The sequence below is a fragment of the Cetorhinus maximus genome, chromosome 15 (assembly GCF_964194155.1).
Source record: "Cetorhinus maximus chromosome 15, sCetMax3.hap1.1, whole genome shotgun sequence".
Classification (NCBI taxonomy): domain Eukaryota; kingdom Metazoa; phylum Chordata; class Chondrichthyes; order Lamniformes; family Cetorhinidae; genus Cetorhinus; species Cetorhinus maximus.
Window position 1 is genome coordinate 55192020 of NC_135893.1, and position 26165 is coordinate 55218184.

At 44.9% G+C, this 26165-nt stretch overlaps 1 protein-coding gene across 1 annotated transcript in view; it reads right to left on the bottom strand.

The window, feature by feature from the left end:
* Nucleotides 1-3284: 3284 nt before the first annotated feature.
* The window catches only part of LOC144690692 (interleukin-21 receptor-like), a 103142-nt gene continuing 80261 nt past the window's right edge, over nt 3285-26165 (bottom strand). The window contains exon 9 of the mRNA XM_078558439.1: nt 3285-5664. Within this exon, the coding sequence (XP_078414565.1) occupies nt 4684-5664 (981 nt within the window). The 3' untranslated portion in view covers nt 3285-4683. The remainder of the gene's footprint in view (nt 5665-26165) is intronic.

The window sequence follows — 26165 nt, forward strand, 5'->3', positions numbered from 1 at the left end:
CCATGAACGTGCAGATAGTGTGTGACCATAGGATGCAGATTCTGCAAGTCTGTGCAAGGTACCCTGGCAGCTCCCATGACACTTACATCTTCAGACACTCCCAGGTGCCAAGGCTCTTCAGTGCTCCAGCTCAGCTGGATGGATGGCTGCTGGGTGACAAGGGCTTTCTGTTGAAAAGGTGGCTTATGATGACTCTCTGCCACCCAAGAACAGAGGCAGAGCAGCATTACAACAGGAGTCAAGCCTCCACAAGGGCGGTGATAGAGAGGACCATAGGTCTTCTGAAGATGCACTTCTGATGCCTGGACTTTTCAGGGGGAGCACAATACCCCCCAGAGCAGGTGTCACTGATAGCGGTTGCATGCTGCGCGCTCCACAATCTTACTCTGGCAAGGGGGGATCCTGTGGAGGAAAAGGATCTTGAGGTAGCTCCACAGGCTACAGAGGATAAATCCAATAGTGAGTCAGAAAAGGAGCACAGTGAGGAGAACGCTGAGGATGTGGAGGCAGGCCTCAGTATCCGTCAGGGAGGCAGGGACACCAGGGATGCCTGGATCCAATGCTAGGCTGCCAAAGATCCACTTCCACCTAATACCAGGGCTGCCCCCTCCATCCTGGATGTCCGAAATGCCCCTGTTATGTGAACCCAATGTCCACTCAGTGCCTGTGCAATAAAGTTTAGAGCCACTTACATCCACCATTACATGCTGGCGTACCCTGCACCAAAAATAAAAGGTGAAGCATACTCAGGCCATCAAAACAAAAACAAATTTAATGTTATTGTCACGTTCAAATCACATTGACATGACCATTACTGGTGTTGATGTCCACACCAGTAGACATATACACCAAACATAACTGAACAGAAGATCACCCGTGAACAGTGTTCATGGTGCCTTAAACTTATGTTTGCAAGTGCTACGTCTTGGTGCCGCCCCCCTTGCTGGCAGTGGCGTTGGAGGCAGCCGCTGACTCTGCTGCCTTGTTGGCCTTGATGACCTTGGCGGTCGTCCTCTGGCCAGTGGAGCCTGTGCTGGCCTCACCTGGGAGGGAACTGCCAATGCCATGGCTGGCATCTCCCCAATCATCGCAGTCTCATCAGAGGCCAAGGTCACTGGCAGAGGGGCAGAGAAGCCGCTGCCATCATCCAGAGCACCCTGAGAGGAGCCCGCAGAGACGACAAGCAGCCCATGTGCCAATGTGAGATCGCTCTGGACCTCCCTGCTCGTCATTGATGGACGGGCACCTAGCTGGGATACTGAGTGCCTCATCCATCTCCCACACCGGCACTGACCACCTGAGGTCATTGCCGGTGTGAGGGCTTGCAGGCCCCAGAGCAACCTCAGGAACCCTGGATTCTGTCCCTGGAGCTGCCTCTCCATGAGTGTCACCACTCTCTCAATAGGGGCAGCAGTGCGCTTAGCCATGAGGATCAACACAGTGCTTATGCTCTGCATGGACTCCTCCACAACAGAGACCATGGCACGCAGACCCTCATGGATCTCCGCCAGATCCTCTCGCACATCCCACTGGGCATCCAGTGTCTGCCGCCAATGGATGATTTAGAGGCTCATCGCCTGCATCGTCTTGGTCTCCAGCAGCCCTCCAACTGCTGGTGCCCTGGGCACTCTCTGCCTCCGCCTGCACCTCTAGCGAGTGCGAAGTGCCCCCACTCATATGCACCAACAACGTAGCCGATGATCTAATGCCCAACCGAGGTGCTGGTAAATGCGCTGGTGCCTGGCTCAGAATGCGGGTGTGACGCAGGCGCAGATGAAGCCGGTGGTCCTCTGGCATCAGGGGTGGCCCTTCTGGGTCCTGAGAATGAATGCATGCTGGCGAATCTAAGGGAGAAGAAGGACATGTCATTAGTTAAAGTCATCACTCTTGTCACTGTGCATGCCAGGCAACCTAGTGAGGCAATGGAGATCTGCATCACGGTGCCCTCGTCTTCCAATGATCAATGGGGACTCCAGGTCTGAGGCTCCCATCAATGAAGAGATTACACTAGAATGGTGGTACAAGTCAAACTTCTCACCTCTGTGCACTGCGCTTTTACCTTCGTCTGGCACCCCAGCCTCTCCACGCCCGGTTACACAGGGAGTGTGCCAGCTCTCCAGCTCAAGGGCATCCTGCTCGAACTTGGTCAGCAGCAGCAGGTTGGGCGGGGCCTCCACCTGTCCGTGACCTCTCCAATTGGTTATGGCCTGTCTTCTCCTGAAAGGACAGAGGGGCATTGATTAGTCCACTGTCTACCCATTCAGGTTGGCTGGCCAATTAAGGCCCACTATGCGTGAAACGGGGCTTCCCAATGGTTGGGAAGGGCCGGGTGTGGGCAGAGAAGGGGGCCAGTTAGCTGCCGGATCCAATGGCGACCTGGCGGCCAGTTTAAAAACGGCGCAGCCAGCCTTTGAAGGCTAAGGGTGAAGAAGCATACAGTCTGCGTTGCGGAGATGGTACTTATGGCCTTGGCAGTGGTTGGAGATGCCCTGGGAGTGTCTGAAGATGTAAGTGTCATGGGTGGGCACTTGGCCCCTGCTTTTCAGACGAGTGTCTCGCGGTCCTCCTAGAGGAGATGGCTGCCAGGAGGGACACCCTTGTACCAAGGGATGGAAGGAGGAGGCCACCACACGTGACGAAGAAAGCCTGGGAGGAGCTGGCAGCCTGGGTCAGCAGCCATGACATTGTGCAGTGCACGTGGGTGAAGTGCCACAAGAGGTTCAATGACCTGCTGTGCTCGGGGAGGGTGAGTGCCAGGTTGGCATGGATCAGTGGGGTGTAGTGTTAAGGGCTGGCCATCCCCCGTGGAGCTCAGGGGTGTTAGCGTCTGAGTGTCAACTGTCAATAACGCTGGAGCTGGCCAAAGGGATGAGCCCCGGCAGCTTGGACTGAGTGCCTTGCAGCTCGAGGGCCATGACTCTGATGTGCCCTGCAAGGTGTTCCTCAGGTGGGCTTGGCCAGGCTGCAATTGCAGATATGGGCCGATTGCGGTCGGGGGTATGTTTCCTGGCAGCTCCCGGGCCCACCGATTGTGCCCGCCCGCTGAGCTAAAGATTCAGCCCCAAGTTATTTTAGCTCTTATATCCAACTCTCCAACTGTCAAGAATGTTTACTTTACCTTCAGGGCCTCGATAAGCTTTGAGTAATGTGTCCAGAATAAACCCCCTGGTGATTGCTGGCAAGTGTCCGATGAAGCCACCAAACTTATATATTCCTTTCATAGGGACCTCTTTGACATGTGATGAGTGAGCAGGAAGTCACACCTTTTAGACTTTGATTTAGGTTAAACCTTTAGCAAATTTATTTAACGTACACAAGCAGGAAACAGTTGCATCATTTAGTAATGTAATTACGGTAGAAAGTCTATTTAACTCAAGTAGATAAAGATTCCAAATCTGAGAACGAGTTTGAACCTCGACAAATAATGTCCACATGCACACAGTGATTCTTCATTCTTTGTTGTATTTCTTTTCTCTGTGGGCCTTGATACAAGGCTTGCTACTGGATTGTTTTTTCTCTGTTTTAGAAGATTTAAACTATTTGTTCAATTTAAACTCCAAGGTTCTGTGTTGAGAATCTCCACAGACTTGTTTTGTAAAAGGCTAATATTCTGTAACAGGGTTTAAAGGGATATCTACTAGACTTAAATACCATATTTTGACACTCAACTCTATTGATGATGCCTAGTGGAATAGTGCAGTCTAAAGGGCTGTGTTCAAGCTTTCAGCATAAAAATTTTAACGTTCCCATTTATAATAAAAGCCAGAATTTCAAAGCCGAGACAAGTCAAACCATGTAGTGCAGCAAGACCTCAAAATGCAAATGTTCAAGCTCTCCCCATGCCGTCACTCTTATCATTTCCCCCAATATTTTCAGGTTTGAACAATGGGAAAATTTAGCCTCACCTTTTTAGGACTAGATGACTGGATGGTGCAAAGTCTCTGCTGCCTGATTTGTGTTAATCCACCGGTTGGAATCTGATTCTCCAGGTCAAAGGAATTTAAAAAGCTGCTGCTGAGTTGCTGACCAATCAGTCCTTCTCTGCCCTATTACTTTACATGGGTTTAACTATGGTTTGGTTCAGCTCAAGTTGGCTTTGTGTCTTTAAAACTGAAACAGGAATTGGTTGAAACAAATTTGAGGAACAGAAGCAACCAGTAGTATAATTATAGATTCTGTTACACATTGGTTACTGCTTCTGGGAACAATCAGAGGATTAGCTGAAAGCAATTTCGCAAGAGGTGTTGCCAAAGTGTGAGTTTTTAATTTTCTACATTAACTGACAACCAACAACACTGGAGATGCAAGATGTTGCAGGTTTTGCAAGATTGAGTTAATTAGCAGAATTTCTGAAGTATCACACTGGCAGGAAATCTAAACACAATGAGCTAATATTACACTACACACTGTTGTAAACGACAACTCAGTTTGTCATTAAAAATAATTGTAGAAACACATGTTCTGCAACACAATTCCTTTTTTCTCCATTTGGAATCGATTCAAAGGGAAACAAGTGTTGACCATCTTTAATCAATGTCAATTCCTCCCACTAAGTGCTGTCATTTTTAGCTATGCAGGAAATGGCATCAGTACAAAATGTTTCCGACATCATGACAACCTTTATGCCCCATTGAGCCATGCCTGCCAGGCATTAGAACTGAGATTAGAAATTAACCAGGGCCATTATCCATGGCTGCTGCAATCCATAAAGTTAGAGGTGGATCTAGCCCACTGCTTGACATAGCTTCTGTAATACTGCTCTTCCTGCTCTGAATTAGCAGGGCTGTTATCATCCGGTTTTTGTTCCTGCCCTACTTTGATTATTCCACCTGCGTCTGTGTTTGTTTTATATCCGGAATCCACAGCAGTCATAGAATCAGTGTCAGTCTCAGTGAATCCACTGTCAACAGTATCTAAATCCAGTAATGTCTTTGGATAACCAAGGTCTGGTTCTAGCCTACTGCATGATGAGATGGTATCAAGGCTTCCATCACTCCAAGAACCACCTTCACCTACATTTCTGCCATTCCAAGAGGCATCTTCACCATCATTCAAAGGAAAATGTTCATTTTCTGGTCCCCAGTCAGCCATGTTGAGGCAATGAAGATCAAGAACATTCCCACTTGTCCCTTCTTGGGCACCAGCAGATTGTAACAAGGACATGGCGTTGAATGGTGTGGTACTGTCACAATTCTGAAGGGTTTCTGATGTAACTGGGTACAAATGACTGAACAGTTGGTTGCTGATAGGATAATCCTGCTCATTTGAATTATCTGCATCAGAATTGCTATTACATTGGGTCAAGTAGGGTGGTTTGGTTGACTTGCATTTGTAACTACATTGGGAACAACAAGGTACAACCTCATCAGTTACTGTTACAGTGTTGATAGATACCCGTCCATAGGATTTATCCTTCCACTGCTGGATGTTGTTCCCAAACTGGCCCCGAGAGTGAGATGAAACACAGGAACTTGGGCCACACAAGGCCTGCCATGAGGAGTGGATCTCAGACTGTTTGTCCCAGGGTTTCAATCCCATCATCAACGTTTTCTGAAGAGCAACAGGTTCATCATATACCTGTACACTGTCCCCCTTCTCTAAGACCATTACATTTTTCTCATTGACTTCATACAATGCATCTGGGTGTTGGGCATTAACCCAGCTCTGAAACGGTAAAGAGAGACCTGGTTAAAAGCAACTAAAGATGACAAGTCGTTGACTCGTATTTCAATATTTTTATCTATAAAATTTTAACAGACAATTTGAATAGTGGAACATTGATATGGAGTGCAATATTTGGATCGGCAAAATAACTCCACTATGCAAGGAATTACAAAATACAACCAACTTCGTAATATAAATTAACTAACATCGATCAACCAATGTCATTTATTAGCTGATACCGGAAATTCAACAGCATCACATAACCCAGAATGGTCCTTTTTACTTCTATATAAAAACATTCTGCTGCATTATGTGGGATCAAAGGAAACAGTTAATATGATAACAGTAAGTATTATTGAAGAAGGACATGATGATCATATCTGCCTTTTTAAATCATAGAAAACCAGGTAAAGGGTGTGGTGCCAAACACTTCCAGGATAGAAATAAATATAGAACTTACATCTCTATAATGCTTTTTATGACCCAGGCTTAGGTCCTACGCAGCTGAAGGCCACAGGCACAAATGGTGGAGCAATTAAAATTGGGGATGCACGAGAGGCCAGAATTAGAGGAATCCAAATATCTCAGGAAGTTGTGGAGTCGGAGGAGGTTACATAGATAATGAAGAGCGAGGCCATAGAGGGATTTGAAAGCAAGGGTGAACATTTTAAAATCAAGGCATTGCTTGACCAGGAGGTTAATATAGGTCAGCAAGCACAGCAGTGATAGGGGCATGTGATGTGAGTTAGGACATAAATGACCTGAAGTTTATGGAGGGTAGAAATATGGGAGGCCAGCCAGGAGTATGTAAGGATAGTCGAGCCTAGAAGCAACAAAGGCATGAATGAGGGTTTCAGCAGCAGATGAACTGAGACAGGGTGAAGATGGGCAATGTTATGGAGGTGGAAATAGGAGGTCTTAGTGATGGCATGAATATGAGGTCAGAAGCTCATCTCAGGATCAAATATGACACCAAGGCTGTGAACACACTGGTTTAATTGTTGCCAGCGAGAGGGATCAGTCACTAGACGACAGAGCTTGGAGTGGGAACAGAAAAGAATGGCTTCAGTCCTTCCAATATTTAATTGGAGGAAATTTCTGCTCATCCAGCGCTGGATGTCAGATAATTTGAATACCAGTCTGATAATTTAACAAAAATGGAGGAGTCGAGAGAGGTGAAGGTGAAATAGAACTGGGTATCATCAGTGTAGAATGAAAACTAACATTTTGTCTTCAGATGATGTCGCCAAGGAGCAGCACGTAGTTGAGAAATAGATGGGGGCCAAGGATAGATCCTTGGCGGGACACCAGAGGTAATAATGCGGGAGCAGGAAGAGAAGCCATTGCAAGTGATTCTCTGGCTAAGGTTAGATAGATAAGAAGGGAACCGCATGAATGTAGCTCCACCCAGCTGGATGACAGTAGATTGGTATTGGAGGGGGATAGAGTGGTCAACTATGTCAAAGCCTGTGGACAGGTCAAGAAGGATGAGGGAGGGAAAGCTTACCTTGTCGCAGTCACATAGGATGTCATTCGTGACTTTGATGTGAGCTGTTTCAGTACTATGACAGGGTTGGAAACCTGATTGGAGGGTTTGCAGCATTTAGGTCTTGGGGGAGAATGCATTAGAGTAGCAAACTCTGATCAGACTTTACTTCTGTAGAGCAAAGCTGGAGGGAAGAGATTACACAGCATTGGGACCCTCAGTGCTCAGAAGAGACAAAGCTGGAAAACTTAGAGAAGCATTGAATCCAGTACAGTCAATAAAACTGAGAGACAAGTAGGGAAAGTGACTGGAGACAACTGCTGAGAGAAAGATTGTCAGAGTAAAGATCCCACTGTCCTATCAAGCACACCCAAGATTGGTATAGCACGTGTCTGATGATGTAGTCCAGTCTAAAGTTCCTTCAATCTTCCCAGAAAATTATGCCTTAGCTCCAGTGGGAGAAGGGGAGTCCCATTGCACTTGTGAGATGTAAGACATAAGAAATAGAAGGAGTAGACTATTTAGCCCTCTGAGCCCGCTCCACTATAGAATAAGATCATGACTAATCTTGTATTTCAATTCCACCTTCCCTTACTATCCCCATGCACCTTAATTCCCTTAGTATCCAAAAATTCTGTCAACCTCTGTCTTACGTATGCTCAGCAACTGAGCATCCACAGTTCTCTGAGGTAGAGAATTGTAAAGATTTACAATGTTTTGAGTGAAGAAATTTCTCCTCATCCACTGGTTCCCCCTAATCTACCATGCCACTTACAACCTCAAACACGATGTCAGCGTTAAACAAGATTTTGTTTTTGTAAATCCATGTTGATTCTGCTTAATCATATTATGATTTTCTAAGTGCTCTATTACCACTTCCCTAATAATAGATTTGAATGCTTTCTCTACTACTGAAATCAGACTAACTAGCTTATTCTCCGTTTTTCTCTCTCATTCCATTCCTGGTTATTGGGCGTACATTTCCTACTTTCTAATCTGTGGGGAGCTAACCACTCTATCATGGGAGTTGACCACTCCATCCTCCTAAAATCTAGGGGATTCTGTAAGGTCAAAACCAATTCTGGAAAATCAAAACCAACTCTAAAATGTAGTCTTTCAGGTCCAGGGGATTTGTCAGTCTTTAGCCCCATTAATTTATCCTGTACTACTTCTTTAGTTATACTAATTTCTTTAAATTCCTCATTCTCACTAAAACCTTGGTTCCCCACTACTTCCAGAATTTTTTTTGTGTCTTCTACTGTGAAGACAGATACAAATTATTTGTTTAACTTTTAATTTAACATGATAATTTCTACTGCCTCTGCCATTTACTTTTACTAACCCCTTCTTTTTACATACCTGTAGAAGCTTTTACAATTGTTTTTATGCCTCTTGTTAGTGACACATTTCCATTTTTCTATATCAGCTATCCTATGGGTGTAAATGAGATTGTCATTTTTGTGCCTAATTATGGGTATTTCTGTGTAGTGGACTGGAGCCCAAAAGGGACACGATTGTGCCTGCATCATGTTTGGACTGTGTCCAAACCCATTTTACATATGATGGTTATCGGCTGTAGAACTAGCCAGTCCCCATGAACTTTGAATGCTGATTTCAGAGATGGAAGATTAATATCAAACTCTTTGTGGAGCGCGGTCTCATACTAATTCTGTCTTCATTGCCCAAGCATAACTGTCTTGCAAGAAAAAAACACAAAATTATAATAAGAACTGCCAGGGCTGTGATATTTTCCACATAAAATTATATGTAAATAGATCTGAGCTGTTGAACAGTTCAGCTCTGTACCAAGTAGATGCTTGTGACTGAGGTGCAACAGTTGGTCCTCTGAAAGCTTGCTACTTTCTGTTTCAAATCAATCTTATTGATAATGTTTTAACATGCTGGCTGTTTTTTGTTTCCATTACACTTATATTTTCTTGAAGCAAGATATGTTTTTAGATATAATGTTGGGATAGATATTTGGAGACTAGAATAAAATAGATTTCTATTGTTATAAGCATGTCAACATTAGAAAGTTTTAACTGTGAATGGGAGAGTTGAAATTATAGTATAAGGGTCTGGCACATATTGGGTTAATGTAGTACTGAGTACAGTACCACCAACATAGTGATGTAAGAGAACACATGACCCGCACCCAGGGTCTGTCTAGTGTTGGAAAGAGCCGTGCATAACAGCAAGCATGGAGACAGCTCCTGGCTTGTACTCTTTACTGTAGATTTATAAATGGTTTTAAAAGTCAATAAAGACTTGCAGTTAATCTACGTAAGACTGCAAAGACTTCTTCAGATCTACTGAACAGTAACCAACACCCTACAACATGATGGCAGCTTGTGGAAAAAGCCAAGACCTCACAGGAAATGCAGAGAGAAACTAAAAAGCTGGAAAGACTGAGAAAAAAAATCAGCAAAGCAGTCTGACCTGAAAAGAAACTCCAGAAGCACAGGCGCAGAGAAAAAATCACCAGGAACAAGCTCCAAAGAAAGGTTTGGAAGCTGAGGGCAGAGATTTAAAATTCCTTACTGCAGCAGAAGACTCCACTGAACCTCCTTTGGAAGTCCAGCTTCTAATCCCAGAGTGCAGAGTTAGCAGGGGTGAGATAAATCTTTTAAAACTCAAGGCTACACCAAACCCTGAGAAATCTTTACATAATTCAGAATCAGAAGTGCAATTTGAATAAACCCATCGCCAAACTTAATTCCCAAGCTCACTCCAAAATTGAAAAGATAATAGTTAAATAATGTGGGAGAATCACAGCTTCTAATCTCGGCTGAGAGAGCCAGGATTCAACAAATTTGTAACTTTAAAGTAAAACGCTGAGCAAAAGGACACTGCAGGCAGTCGATCCAGACAGCCATTGTTGAAAAAATATTTTTCAGGCTGAGCGCAATAGCCATTGTAGCGGAGCCTGCCAAAACCAGTAAACGCTTTGTCTCCAAGTGAATGGCAATGCCATCCTGAACTTCAGAAAGCTCTTAAAGCCAAACCTGAACTTTTAAGAATTTAACCATGGCTCAGAATTCCACTCATCCACAACAATTTGGACTAATTCAAGGTCCGAACCTAAAGGAAAATATGGCATCCTGAATCACCGGAGTCCATCAGGTCTAAGTAGAAATTCAGAAAAAGTCCAAATCAATACCCTTTTATACTGGTTTTGTGAACTTGCAGATGAAATAATCCTAATGCAAGACATTAACGAATACTCAACCAGCTTCGATGAAATATATTAAAAGCCTTTTACGAATATTTTACTCTTCAACTTGTGGAGCACACAGAGCTTAAAAAGAGTGATAGAAAACCCCCAGTAAAACTATGAAAGGGGAAAAGACATTACCCAAGAAAACCACACAAGTGTGCCAGAGAGGCAAAGAATTTTCTAGAAGTCCAAAAAAAATATATTTTTGGAAACCCCGAGACATTACCCGAACTGCAACAGCAGCTAGCAGTGCAGAGCGAGCAGCTGACTGTGAATGAAGGAAAGCTATCTGATGAAGTCGAAAATATACAATACCCTGCAAAAGGAAAATGAAATAAGGTTGGAAAATGTTTGCATCAGAGTTGAATTGGAAGATTTGAAACACAAAATTCAAACTGAGGATATACCTTTGAAAATGCACAATATGAATCAAACTGTTAGAGATCTGAACAAATGAATCCCTGAGATGTCACAAAGGTGCCAGGAGGAAATAACAACTCTGAATTCCATTGTTGGCAAATCAAAGCTGGAGTTGGGAAAACTCAACCAGAAATATAGCCAGGCATAACAGCAGGCAGAAAATACGCTCAAAGAAGTTGCTGCCTTGGAAGAACCGAAGAACCAGTTGGCAGAGAAGACTCAGGAATGTTCAATATTCCAGGAGGGAGGCAAGAGGGACAAGAAAGAGACTATGGAGCTGAAGAAAATGGTTGGACATTCGGAAGAAAACTTTGGAAAGCATTACATTTCCAAAGATATATATGAAGAGATGAAAATTAAGAACCTAGAATGGCAAGAGCAAGTTGAACTTTTCAGCATGAAGAGTCTCAGAAACAATTGGCAGAATGTGAGCTTGAAGGATAGCGCAGAGGAATTATGCTCTGCTAAAGAAAAACTGATCAGCGTAGAGAACCAACTTTCACAAACGAAAGATAAGTTTGTAAAGTAAAAACAAGAACTGATGAGAATATTGGAATTTTACTCACAGGAAGTAGACGAGGACTTGAAACACTTAAATGACGAACTTATAGAAGCACATTCAACAAAGATAGATCTATAATTAAAACTTGATGAACTTTAAGCATCAGAAGTCTCCGGAAGCATCACATAAAATGCCTGGAACAGGAGAATGAATTGCTGATGCGTAAGAATAGTTGCTTGAAAGCAGAATTAGCAACCAAATTGATGAACTTCTTGAACTTTGGTCCAATCTCAACAACACAAAGGTTGAGATACACAATATGGAAGAGCAAATCCAGACTTTGAAAGCTGATAAGAGAAATTCTACAAAACAGATTGATGATCTGACAATGACGCCGGAGATGGCCGAGGGGTGAGCCTTGAGACTCGAGGGCCATGACTTGGATGTGCCCTCCAAGGTGCTCCTCAGCTTGGGTTGGCCAGGCTGCAATGGCGCTGCAGCTAGAGAGTGGACTAACCAATGCTCCTCTATCCTTTCAAAAGAGGAGCCAAAACAACATCGAGAGGTCAAGGACAAGCAGAGGCCCCTGAAACCTCCTAATCAAGACGAGGCTTGAAATAGATGCTATGGAGCTGGAGAGCCGCCACCCACCTCGATCAGTCAGTTATGGAGAGGCAAGGGACTCTGACGAAGGTAAGATCCTTGTGTAAGAGATTAGCATGTAAAATGAAAGCGCATAAGATTGGGGGTAGCGTATTGAGATGGATAGAAAACTGGTAGGCAGACAGGAAACAAAGAGTCGGATTAATCAGGTCTTTTTCCGAACGGCAGGCAGTGACTAGTGGGGTACCGCAGGGATTGGTGCTGGGACCCCAGCTATTCACAATATATATAAATGATTTAGATGAGGGAACTAAATGTAATATCTCCAAATTTGGAGATTACACAAAGCTGGGTAGGAGGGTGAGCTGTGAGGAGGAGGCAGAGATGCTTCAGTGTGATTTGGACAAGCTGAGTGAGTGGGCAAATGCACGGCAGATGCAGTATAATGTGGGTAAATGTGAGGTTATCCACTTTGGTAGCAAAAACAGGAAGGCAGATTATTATCTGAATGGCTATAAATTGAGAGAGGGGAATGTGCAACAAGACCTGGGTGTCCTCATACACCAGTCGCTGAAGGTAAGCATGCAGGTGCAGCAGGCGGTAAAGAAGGCAAATGGTATGTTGGTCTTCATAGCAAGAGGATTCGAGTACAGGAGCAGGGATGTCTTGCTGCAATTATACAGGGCATTGGTGAGACCATACCTGGAATATTGCGTGCAGTTTTGGTCTCCTTATCTGAGGAAGGATGTTCTTGCTATAGAGGGAGTGCAGCGAAGGTTTACCAGACTGATTCCTGGGTTGGCGGGACTGACATATGAGGAGATATTGAGTTGGTTAGGATTATATTCGCTGGAGTTCAGAAGAATGAGGGGGGATCTCATAGAAACCTATAAAATTCTAACAGGACTAGACAGGGTAGATGCAGGAAGGATGTTCCCGATGGTGGGGGAGTCCAGAACTAGGGGTCATAGTCTGAGGATACGGGGTACACGATTTAGGACTGAGATGAGGAGAAATTTCTTCACCCAGAGAGCGGTGAGCCTGTGGAATTCACTACCACAGAAAGTAGTTGAAGCCAAAACATTGTATGTTTTCAAGAAGGAGTTAGATATAGCTCTTGGGGTGAAAGGGATCAAAGGATATGGGGAGAAAGAGGGAGCAGGCTGTTGAGTTGGATGATCAGCCATGATCATAATGAATGGTGGAGCAGGCTCGAAGGGCCGAATGGCCTATTCCTGCTCCTATTTTCTATGTTTCTAGTCTCATCGTTAATGGGAGCCTCAAACCTGGAGTCCCCATTAATCATTGAAAGACAACAGCACTGTGATGCAGATCTCCATGGTCTCACCAGGGTGCTTGGTATGCACAGTGACAGTGTGATGACTTAAACTAATGACATGTCGTTGTTCTCCCTTAGATTCACCAGCACACACTCGAATGCAGGACCCTGAAGAGCCACCCTTGTTGCCAGAGGACCGCCGGGCTTCAGATTCACCTGTGTCACACCTGCTTTCTGCACCAGGCACCAGCGCAGATACCAGCACCTCGATGGGCATTAGATCATTGACTAGAATGTTGGAGCACAGCAGTGAGGGCACTTCACACTCCTTTGAGGAGCAGGCGGAGGCAGAGAGTGCCCAGGGTGCTGGCAGTCGGAGCACTGCTGGGGACCAGGACGATGCTGAGTTGAAGGCAGATGATGAGCCTCTGGAGTCGTCCATTAGGTGGCAGGTGCTGGATGTCGAGCGGGATGTGTGAGAGGATCTGGCAGAGATCCATGAGGGTCTGTAGGCCATGGTCTCTGTTACGGAGGAGTCCATGTGGAGTAAAAGCACTGCGTTGACCCTTATGGCTGAACGCACTGCCTCCTCCATTGAGAGAGTGGTGACTCTCATGAGAGGCAACTCCAGGAACAGAATGACAGATTCCTGGGGTTGCGCTTGGACCTGCAAGCCCTCACACAGGCAATGACCTCAGGTAGTCAGTGCTAGCGTGGGAGGTGGATGAGGCACCCAGTATCCCAGCTAGGTGCCCATCCATCAGTGGTGAGCAGGGAGGTCCGGAGCGACCTCACATTTATGCATGACCTACTGATGTCTCTGCAGGGTCCTCTCAGGATGCTCTGGATGATGGCAGCAGCTCCTCCGCCCCTCTGCCAATGTCTGTGGCACCTGATGAGGCTCCCTCCCAGGCGGGACCAGCACAGGTTCCACTGGCCAGAGGACGACCGCCAAGGTCATCAAGGCCAACAGGATAGCAGAGTCAGCGGCTGTCTCCAATGCTGCTGCCAGTATGGGGGTGGGGGGAGCACTTGTAAACGTAAGTTTGAGGCACCATGAGCACAAGAGGGACTGTTCACAGGTGATCTTCTGTTCTGCCATGTTTTGTTAATATGTTTACTGGTGTGGCCATTAACACCAGATATGGTAATGTTCATTTGTTGTGAGTGTCAAAATTATATTAATTTTGCTTTTGTCTTAATGGCCTGAGTATGCTTCACCTTATTTTGGTGCAGGGTACGCCGGTATCTAATGCTGGGCATTAGTGGCTCTAAACTTTATTGCACAGGCCCTGAGTGAACTTTGGGTTCAAGTGAAAAGGTCATTTCAGACATCCTGGATGGAGACAGCAGCTCTGGCATGAGGTGGAAGCAGATCTTTGGCAGCCTAGCTGAAGGAGTGTTGGATCAAGGTGTTCATGGTGTCCCTGCCTCCCTGAAGGATACAGAGTTCTGCTACCATGCCCTCAATGTTCTCCTCACTGTATTCCTCTTCTGACTCACTACTGGATTCATCCTCTATGGTCTGTGGAGCTGCCTCAAGATCCTCTTCCTCCAGTGGGTCCCCCCTTGCCAGTGCCAGATTGTGGAGAGTGCAGGCTGCAACTACTATCAGTGACACACGCACTGGAAGGTATTGTAGTGCTACCCCTGAACGGTCCAGGCATCAGAAGCGCATCTTCAGAAAACCTATGGTTCTTTCTATCACCGTCCTTTTGGAGGCATGACACCTAATATAATGCTGCTTTGCCTCTGTTCTTGGGTGGTAGAGAGGCATCATAAGGCACCTTTTCAATGAATAGCCCTTGTCACCCAGCAGCCATCCATCCAGTTGAGCTGGAGCACTGAAGAGCCTCAGCACCTGGGAGTGTTTGAGGATGTAAGCGTCATGGGAGCTGCCAGGGTACCTTACACAAACTTGTAGAATCTGCGTCCTGTGGTCACACACTATCTGCACGTTCATGGAGTGGAATCCCTTCCTGTTGACAAAGGCACCAGGCTCACTTGCTGGCGCCTTGATGGTCACATGTGTGCAGTCGATTGCACCCTGGACACGGGGGAAGCCAGCAATCGCTGCAAAGCCTCTGGCTCGCTCAGCCTGGCTGGCCTCGTCCATACAGAAATTAATAAATGTCATTACCCGTCTGAACAGAGCTTCTGTCACCAGTTTGATGCAACTGTGGACGGCTGATTGGGAGACTCCACACAGATCCCCCACTGACCCCTGGAAAGAGCCAGAGGCATAGAAGTTGAGGGCCACTATGACCTTCAGGGTCACTGACATAGAGTGTCCACCCACACAGTTGGAGCTGATCTCAGGCCCAATCATCTGGCAAATGGAGGTCACTGTCTCCCTTGAGAAGCAGAGCCTCCTTCTGCATTGCAAATCGAACATATTGAGGTAGCTGTATCGCTGCCTGTAAACCCTGGCAGCAGGATAGTGGCATCTTCTATGGCCCCTTCTGCCTTGGACTACCTGCTCGCCCTGCGCCCCTTGTGCCTGCGTCTCTCCTCCCACAGCCCCTCCCCTGGAAGCTGCTTTGGGACACCTGGCTTCCTCTCCCTTCTGCCCCTCTCTTCCTCCTCCGAGGTGGTGCCACTAGCGGAGACCACAATCCCCATTACCATGGTAACAGAAGGCTGTATGATACCTGGAAGGGTTCACACGGTCAAAATTCTCGGGGAGACACTGATGAGTCCTGAAATGAAGCCTGGAAATGCTGAGAATGAAGCTCAGAACAGAGATGAAGCTGTCAAGTTCAAATAAGCAACCGGCAGCAAACTATCTCCTAAACTCCTCACTGTTCACAATACAATCCCACCCTTGAATAAGGTTTTTTAAAAAGTGCGCTGCCCGCCTGCCTGTTTGCCTGTGCGATGAGCAAAACATTGCACGGGCAGCGTAAAATCATGAGCAATTGCCTTTTTAATGGCCTTAAGTGGCCTTTTAATTGATGGCGGGCTTGGCTCCGACACTAGCGTGTGCCCGCCAATCAGGAGATTGCTCGGGTGTGGGATGGTGTCAGGATGCTTGGCCAACGTCATCTCGCATGATTTTTTTTCCCCAATCGTGGGCCCGCCTGTGGGATGTAAAATTCTGCTCAAGGGCTTCAAGTGGGAGATGGGGTAGTTGTAATGTAGTAATAAAAATGCAAATATAGGATGGTGATAACAATGTAAGACATAAGGTAAACTATAATCACTTATAATAGATTGGATAAAGATTTGGGGGGAGGTGTAGTATAAAGGTCTGGCATACATTGGGTTAATATGGGATTCATATTACATTGCTGCTCACATAGCGATATAAGAAAGTACATGACCTGCACCCAGGGCCAGTCTAGTGCTGGACAGAACCGTGTGTACCAGTAAGCATGGAGACTGTTCCTAGCTTGTACCCTTTTCTGTATATTTGTAAATAGTTCTAAAAGTCAATAAAGACTTACAGTTAACCTACGAATGACTATGAAGGCTTATACAGACCTACCAAATTGTAACCAGCACCCTACAACAGAAATGAGGCCCCATCTGTCTTCACAGGCCAGGGTGACCAAACATCCCAGATATTATGGGCAGAATCTTCTGCCTGTCGGGTGGGCAGGCCCGACCCAACCTCTGGCAGGCGGGGAGCCGATCCCTGCTGGAGAAGTGGGCCCCGCCGCCATTTTAAGTGGGCGGGCCAATTAAGGCCCACCCAGCGCAACGCCCGGCAGGAAGCGCTATGCACTTCCTGTGCGGGCGAGGGGGGATTCCCCAAATGCGAGAGTGCGCTCTTTCGCGCATGCACATGAAAGAGCGCACATCTCCCTGAGGCTAAGTGCTGCCTCAGGGAGATCGCTTACACTTGTACAAACATTAAAAATAGAAAAATAAAAAAATCTTTAATATGTCCCCCTCATGTGACAATGTCACATAAAATGGGACACTTTCATAAATTTCAGTAAAACTTAATTAAAGTTTTTTAAACCCTACATGAAACCTCATCCCGCCGGTGGATGAGGTTTCATGTTTTCTCTATTTGCCGCTGGGGCTCCTGGCCTGCCCACCAACCTTAAGGTTGGACGGGCAGGTCCTTTAATTGTTTTAATTATCCTGTCAATGGCCTCAATTGGCCATTGACAGGTCGGCAGGCGGTTCCCCCCGACGTCATCCCGCGTCATTTTGCGTGTTGGCAAGTGGGCCCCGCCCCCTACTCGCCAACTGTAAAATTCAGCCCTATGTGATTGTTCCCTGACAATCCCCACCCCGCTCTCACAGTCCTGCTCCCCCAACTCTCGCACTCACAGTTCTCCCAGAACAGTTCTCTCTGATGTGCTAGCCAATATTTATCCCTCAACCAGATTGTCTTCCTCTCTGCTTCCCCCTCTATCTCTGTCTTTCTGCCTGTTTCTGTGTCTGTCCATCTCTCCATCCATCTGTCACTCTCTCTCAGCCAGTTTCTCTCTCTGGCTCTGTCTGCCCCTCTGTTGGGAACAAAGGAGCAGGAGTAAGCCATTCAGTTCATCGAGCCTGCTCTGCTATTCAATACAATAATAGCTGATCATCTACTTCAATGCCTTTTTCCCTCACTATCCCCATATCCCTTTATGTCATTGGTATTTAGAAATCTGTCAATCTCTACCTTAAACATACTCAATGACTGAGCTTCCACAGCCCTCTGGGGTAGAGATTTCCAAAGATTCACAACCCTCTGAGTAAAGAATTTCTCCTCATCTCAGTCCTAAGCGGCTTCCTCCTTATTTTGAAATTGTGTCCCCTGGTTCTCGACTCCCCAACTAGAGGAAACATCTTACCTGCATCTACGCTGTCTATCCCTTTTAAGTATTTTGTAGGTTTCAATTAGATCACCTCTCATTGTTCGAAACTCTAGAGAATACAGGCCCAGTTTCCCCAGTCTCTCTTCATAGGACAGTCCTGCCATCCTGGGAACAAGTCTGGTGAACCTTCATTGCATCCCCTCTAAGGCAATAATATCCTTCCTAAGGTAAGGGGACGAAAACTGCACACAATACTCCAGATGCGGACTAATCAAGGTTCTATACAATTGAAGCAAGACTTTGCTACTCCTGTACTCAAATCCTCTTGCGATAAAGGTGAGCATACCATTAGCCTTCCTAATTGCTTGATGCACCTGCACATTAGCTTTCAGTGACTTGTTGACGAGGACACCCAGGTCCCTTTGTACATTTACACTTTCTAATTTCTCATCATTTAAGAAATACCCTGCACATTTGTTCCTCCTCCCAAGTGGATAACGTCATATTTTTCCACATTATATTTCATCTGCCATGTTCTTGCCCACTCATTAAGTCTGTCCAAATCCCCTTGTTGTTTACCAGTTACAATAACATAACCGATCTGCTTTGTTTTCTGCTTGATAACCTGATGCATTGAGGCAAAATGGAACACCTTAACTGTTCCCTAGTTTGAGTTCAGTTAGCCCAGCACAGACTGAAGCTTAAGAGAGTTTCTTCCCCATCCTGCTAAACCTTGAGGTTGTTCATATCTATCTTCCAGTAGTTTCTTAGAGAACAGAGGCAGTGGCCTGGGAATAGGGCACCTGGTATCATCTCCTGAGTTAGGAGATACTGAACAGAGGGGCAAGAGAGCCAAGGAAGCTGACCTGCCACCAATACAAAGTACAGTCTAGGATACATCCCTGGCTGTGTGGGAAAATGGCTGCACAAATGTAAGGATACACCACACGAAGCCTCTCAACGTGGCCCCCGGAGCCAGTTTTCAAAATGCAGGTAAGTGGAGTGGAAGATCCTGAAAGGAGCTGCTCCTCCAATCACAGGCTGTTCTTCTCCCACGTTTGCTACTGATAGGCTCACTGGTGTCCGTGTTGGTTAAACCCAACTCCTTAGTTTAGCACTGGTCCCCTCCCCCCTTCCCTAGTGACCAGGTTTGGTGCCTATTCTGCCTCTCTTTAGCTTTGCTTCTTAAGTGAAAAGGCAAGAAAGGTTTTAGCTCTGCTTCTAGGCCCTTTTTAATGGTCATTTTTATTAATTACTCATTTTTTTTTAAAATTATCAATTTATTGCTTTGACATTGATTGTTTTACTCAGTGAGTTGTTTATGTTTCCTTCATACCTTAACATTTTTTTTTGAAATTCCTGTTTAATGTTGTGCCAACCCAGGTCTCAGGCAGCTGCTGCTGGGTTTCTCGCTGAAGGGGAATGAGAGGCTCATGAGAAATGTGATTGCTTTTGGAGGGCTGGCAAAAGGAATTATTTTTGCTCCAATAGAAACAGGACTTGTTGAAAATACTCAGCACATCTGGCAGCATCTATGCAAAAATAAGCGGAGGTCAGTGACCCTTCATCAGAGCCAGTGCAGAACATGGATCTGAAGCATTGACTCTGCTTCTCTCTCCACAGATGCTGTCTGGCCTGTTCTGTATTTCCACATTTTCTATTTTTATTTCAGATTTCCAGCATCTGCAGTACTTTACTCTCCTATTATATGCTCCATGCTGGCCATTTGTAAGTGTGGCTAGTTTCAATTTTAAATGAGAAAATATTGATCACTCAGTTCAAAGTGTAACTTTTCTGCTAAAAAAGCCCACTTGTGTGGATAGAAATAGCACATTATTGAAGGTGAATTGTTTGGCGCTAATTTACTAGAAGCCTGGCCATTTATGCCTAGAGGGCTAGAAAACAAGGTGGTAGAATCATGCTTCAGCTATACAGAGCAGTCCTGGACATGCCAACTTAGGAAGGATATATTGGCTATGGAGGGAGTACAGACTAGATTTCCCAGATGATACCTGGACTTCAAGGATTAAATTATGAGGAAATATTATGCAAATTAGGTCTGTATTCTCTGGAATTTAGAAGGGTAAGAGGTGGTTTGCTTGGAGCTTTTCAGGAAACTAAGAGATTCAGTTAGGGTAGATAGAGAGAAACTATTTTCACTGGTTAAGGAGTATAGGGCTAGGGGGCTAATCCAAAAATTAGAGTCCGGCTTTTCAGGATTGAAATTAGGAAATGCTTTTACACACAAAGGGCGGTAGAAGTTTGATACTCTCTTCTGCAAATGATAACTGATGCTAGATGAATTATTAATTTTAAATCTGAAATGGATAGATTTTTATTAACCAGAGGTATTTAGGGATATAGATTCAAGATAAGTTGCAGAAGGTGTAGGGGGGACATGAGGAAGAACTTTTTTATGCAGAGGGTAGTGGGTGTATGGAATTCGTTGCCCAAGTTGGTGGTAGAGGCAGAAACTTTAAACTCTTTTAAAAAGTACCTGGATCTGCACCTAAAGTGCTGTAAACTGCAGGGCTATGGGCTGGGTTCAGGAAGGTGGGATTAGAAAGGGCACCTGGGTGTTCTCGGGCTGGCATGGACAAGATGGGCCGAATGGCCTCCTTCTGTGCTGTAACTTTTCTATGGTTCTATATAGTTCAAGGGCAGGTATATGGAGTTCGGTCATAGATCAGCCATCTCATTGAATAGCAGCACAGCTTTGAGGAGCTAAGTGGTGCACTCCTCTTCCTCTAACAAAAATTTATCAATCTCAGATTTAAAATTAATTGATCTAGCATCCAAGTCATTTTTGGAAGAGAGCTCCCAACCTCTGCCACCCTTTGTATTTATAAATGTTTCCTAACTTCACTCCTCAAAGGTCAGGCTCCAATTTTAGATCATGTCCCCCTAGTCCTAGATTCTCCAACCAGTGGAAATAGCTTTTCTCTTTTTACCCTATCAGTTGCACTTAAACTCTTGAATGTTTCCAACTTTTCATGATTTATAAAGTACTCTGATCTATCCTTTTTAGGTCCCAAGTGGTCACATTTGCCCACATTGAAATATATTTGCCGCAGTTTTACTCAATTCACTCAATCTATTAATGTATCTTTATAATTTTATGCTTCCATCTACACTGCTTACAATGCCACCTATCTTTGTGTCATCAGCAAACTTGAGTATGTGGCTCTTTATTTCATTAAGTAAGTTAATAAATACAATAAAAACTGGTTGAGGTCCCAATGTAGATTCCTGTGGGACACCCGGCCTATTTGAGTAGATAACTATTATCCCTACACTCTGTATCCTGCTGCTCAAATAACTTCCTAAACAGACCCATAAATTGGGAATCCTAATCCCAGTTGAATTGGGATTCAATTTTAGCTAACAGTTTCTGATGAATGACTTTTTTGAATGCCTTCTTGAAGCCCATACAAATAGCATTTGTGGACATTTTTGTTCACTACTCACTTCTTATAAACTAAATGGTCCAATTTTAAAGGCTTGCAGAGACAGAAAGGCCTGCGCGTGTATGTACACAAATCTTGGAAAAAGCATATGGGATTCCTGGCTCTATAGAGTACAAAAGCAAGGAATTTAGGCTAACTTTTTGTAAAACACTGATTATGTCTCCGCAGGAATTCAATTCTAGGCATCACATTTTAGGAAGGATGTCAAGGCCTTAGAGAGGATGCAAAAGAGGTTTATTAGAATTGTACCAGGGATGAAGAAGCTGGGATTGTTTTCCTTTAGAGCAGAGAAGAGGAGATTTAAGAGAGGTGTTCAAAATTTACTGGAGTATGAGGAAAGAGCAGGGGAGTGGGGCTAATTGGATAGCTCTTTCAAAGAACTAGTGGAAGCATGATGGGATGAACGAGTTCTGTGCTCTATCATTCTATAATTCTATGATAATTAAGAATGGGTTAAAAAATGAAAGCAGGAGTCTGATGCGATGAAGCACAGATAAATTTGCTGTTAGCGGCATCACCACAGCAACATCAATTCCTGTTTCTTCCTAGTACGTGCTGCTGATCTGCTTCGCTTTGGAGAGGAAACTGTTGTGGCGCCTCTCACTCTTTGTGAAAGTGTTGAGCTAGCTTCGAGGTTTTCTCACTTGCTATTTGAATTTGACAGCTCTGGTGCTGATTGATTGTAATATCTCATGGGACCACCAAACAGGAAAAAACATGAGAACGCTTCAAGATTTCTGATCCAGGGTTGGTTAACATATGCATGTCCTATGAATGTTGAGTGCTCCTGTGTGAGTTTGAGTCTTTGTGTGTTCATGTATGTATATGTGCGTGCATCCAGCTGACTCATACTCATAAGTTTATCCATTTAAAAGCAACAAAGATATTTGGATTAATCTACCTCATCTCAGACTGGGAAATTGAAAAATCATCAGCAACTCAATATAATGGAAACTCTTTTTTATTTTCTTCAAATTCCTTCCTCTTTTCTACATACAGAATTTCACATTGGGTGCAATTCTCGAGCTGCCAGTGGAGGCCTTCCCAGATTCTCACTATCCTTGACAAAACCCAAACCATGATTGTTGGTTGGTCATTCGGCTATGGGAGGGCCTGACAATTCTGTTCTCACCTAGTGCTGGTGCGTGCACCTTCCAGCAGGATTGAGGAAATGTCCAAAACACGGTGGCTCTAATCTGCCCAGGCTCTGAATAGCCAATGCAGAAAGACCAATAGTTGGAATTGGCTAACTTTAGCCCCTAGATCTCTCTCCTAAAGAGTGGACACAGATGGTGAGATTACTTTAAAAGGGATCCTTCTTGGACTGTAACATTGGATTAAATTATTATCTAGAAAGAGGAAGGAAACTAGTACAGATTTGTAAAAGTCATGTTGTATCTGCCAGCATAGATATTTTCCTGACTGAAACGAATAGATTTTTGTTAGGTAAGAGCTGTGGAGGAAAAGCAGGTAAATGGAGGTGGGGCAGAGATCCACCATGATCTGACAGAATAGAGTATGGACTTGAGGAGCTAAATGGCCTACCTACTCTTGGTACAATGTACATCAATTTGGAGTTGGGATATTTTGGACGTCTTGGTTTAAGGAATGTTAAGGTCATAGAGATGGTGCAGAAGGATTTATTAAAATGACACGAGAGCTGAGAGATTTTTTTACAAGGACAGACTAGAGAAATTCATGAGAAGGGACAACGAGATGGATAGAGGCAGAGTGGTGGTGGGGGGGGGGGGGGGGGGGGGGGGGGGGGTGGAGGGGGGGGGGTGTCAATTATGAGGAGCTTTTAATAAAGTAAATCAAGAAAATCTATTCCTGATGGAAGGTCATCAACCTGAAAGGTTGGGCTGGATTTTCCTACTAAATCCAAGGGGCTTCAGAGTCCCCACATTGGGATCAAATGGGGTTCTCGAGCCCATGGAAAAAGCCAGCCCAGCCTTTCAGGTTGATGACCTGGCTGGGATTCAGACTGGAGGAGCTATTTTCCGGAGAAGCCCTCCTAATTGTCCACCTCTGCACTCACCAACCTTCCAATTCTGCTGGTCCAATCAGACAGCAGGCAACCCTGGAGCCTTGGCAGCCCCACTGGGAGCAATAGGTGCTGCTAAGGAAGGTGGGAGACCTCGAGAGTGACTCATAAGGAAGGCACTCTCGGAGACATAAATTTAAGCTATAAGGGGCCAGCTGTGAGGCCCCTCGGAGCAGAGGGGAAACTCCTCCAGTGGTAGTGTTTGGGCCCTGCGTGTAGCCTTTGCTGCTGGCAGGCCCCTCTATGTGGGATGGAGACTGGCTCAGATGGCCCTCCGGGGGTGACCTCCCTAAGTGGCAGGGTATGGATGGGGGAATTGTTCTGCTGCCAGCAACTCTTTCGAGTACAATCACAGTTCTTGGTTTTCCGGGAGTGGGACATGAAACTCTTTCGAGTTATCAACAGTCACAGATTGCAACTCTTTTGAGTACAATCACAGTTCTTGGTTTTACGGGAGTGGGACATGAAACTCTTTCGAGTTATCAACAGTCACAGATTGCAACTCTTTCGAGTACAATCACAGTTCTTGGTTTTCCGGGAGTGGGACATGAACCCACAACAAAGTGCTGGCCCTCTAGATCACCTCTAATTAGATCCTCAATTATTTAAATTGGCTGCTTGCCTCCATTCAGCTGGCAACTGATCAACATCCAGGCTTGCCTCTGGGAATCCTCCCCAGCTACGGGCATGCATTGGGCTCCCTGATGTTTTCCTGAGGCCACCCCCCACCCCCCCCCACCCCCAAGTCTGCCACCCTGGGGCTGGGAAAATTATGCACATTAACTCTGTTTCTCTCTCCACAGGTGCTGCCAGACCTGCTGAGTATTTCCAGCATTTTCTGTTTTAATATCACAGGCTTGAGTTGACTGAGGGAGCAAAGTTAGCCAGGGCACTGGGAGAATACCCAGCTCTTCTAACACTGACATGAAATATTTAAACTCTTGAACAAGCAAACAGACCTCAATTTAGCATCAAAAGGATGGCACCTCTGACAATGCAGCATTCACTCACTACTGCACGGATGTGTCAATGTGGATTATTGAATCTGAATTATAAACTGAAGCCCGAGTGTGGTACTCAAACTCTTAGCCTTCATCGACATTGCTGTCTACAATGGGTTAATTATCCCATTAAATGGTAAACTCAGCCAGTGAAGACAGCCAACTCAGTCAAAGCTTTGGTTCAAATTTACAACTCCCAGATGTGATGCCCAGTGATTAAGTTTGAGAATATTCTCTGCCCTGGATCTGTGTATCCAAACCAGTTATCAAACTACATGATTCACAAGTGGAGTCATTACATATTGGGCATGGACATTGAGACCAATGGATTTGAAGGTTTCACCATTGATAGGGTGGGATTGTTAATCTTGAAGGCCAAGATCACTTGTACTGAAAGACCTTCTCAATCTGATCCATTCTTGTGATCCTGCAAACAGTACGATTTTTTTGTTATTTCTCTAGTCCCTGTTACTCACAGTGTATTGAGCAGATGCGCAAAATTGGAAATTGTTGGAACGTACTGATTAAAGTAGAGCAACAATGAACTTTTTATTGAAAGTCCTTCTTGATGTAGTTTACTCCCCTCCAACAATCAGCCTGTACAAGGCCATTGCAGAGTGGAGTCCTTTCGTGAGCGTGTTCAATTCTCTGGGCAACTGCAGAGTTGTGTTTCTTCAATTTTTATCAAAGGAAGTTAAGGTCAGATGGGAGGATAGCACAACACTTCAGAGCAAACCCTCTGCATGGTAATTCGTTCAATGAAGCAAAAACAAGAAGGGGCTGACCTGAAGTCACTGACAGATTTTTGCATTGCATCGAGTGGCACTCAGGGGTTGTATTCAATTCCAGAGCAGTATTTTTTCTGAAAGAGTTATCTATGAACCAAAGCTTGTGAATTTCAGTAGCGGATGAGAATTCTGGAAAGGCTGAACAGTGTTCAGCACTTCAACTCATTGGGAGAATGTGGTTTGCTTTGTTATACTGGTGACCAATTGGTCAGTATCGATGTTAGTCACCTTGGAAACCAATTTTCTTCACATCTTCCCTGAAGTCACTGACTTTCACTGGTTTTGGTTCCCACCTTTCCTGAGGGCACTGGCTTTTACTGGGGTATGGGTCTCTTCCTCTCCTGAATGTGGTGATTCTAAATAGGGTTCAAGTCCCCATCTCTCCTGAATGGAAAGGGGTTAAGGCCATTGGGATTCTATAATTTGGGGGTGAATGAAAAAAGGGTTTGCACCATTGGAATTCTATACAATGGAAAAGAATTGGAAGAGCTTTGGTTCACTGGGATTCTGTACAATGAGACTGAATAGGAAAGGGTTTGCAGCATTGGGATTCCAAACAGGCCACTTAATGTGCACACTGCTATAACATATCTGCAAAGATCAACTGCCAACTGTTGTAAAGTAAGAGGCAGATGTAGGTCTTGATCAGTGCAAGATTCAGGAAGTCTATCTCCTTAATCTTCAAGTATCTGAGAAAGTCATCAATTTGTTGCAGAACCAACTTTAGGCTGAGCTTCCTGTCATTGCAGCAAATGCCGGATGTTTTCATTCTCTTTATCTTAATAAGGTCAATGGTTGGCATCTGTGGACATCGCAAATCTTTTTTAAGATCCCCTTTGTTGTACAGTCAGCGTCCAGTGATGGTCGACATCAAAATGCAACTAACAATCAACTGAAGATTCAATTTGATGCAATGAATTTTGGGAAGGCAGTTGCT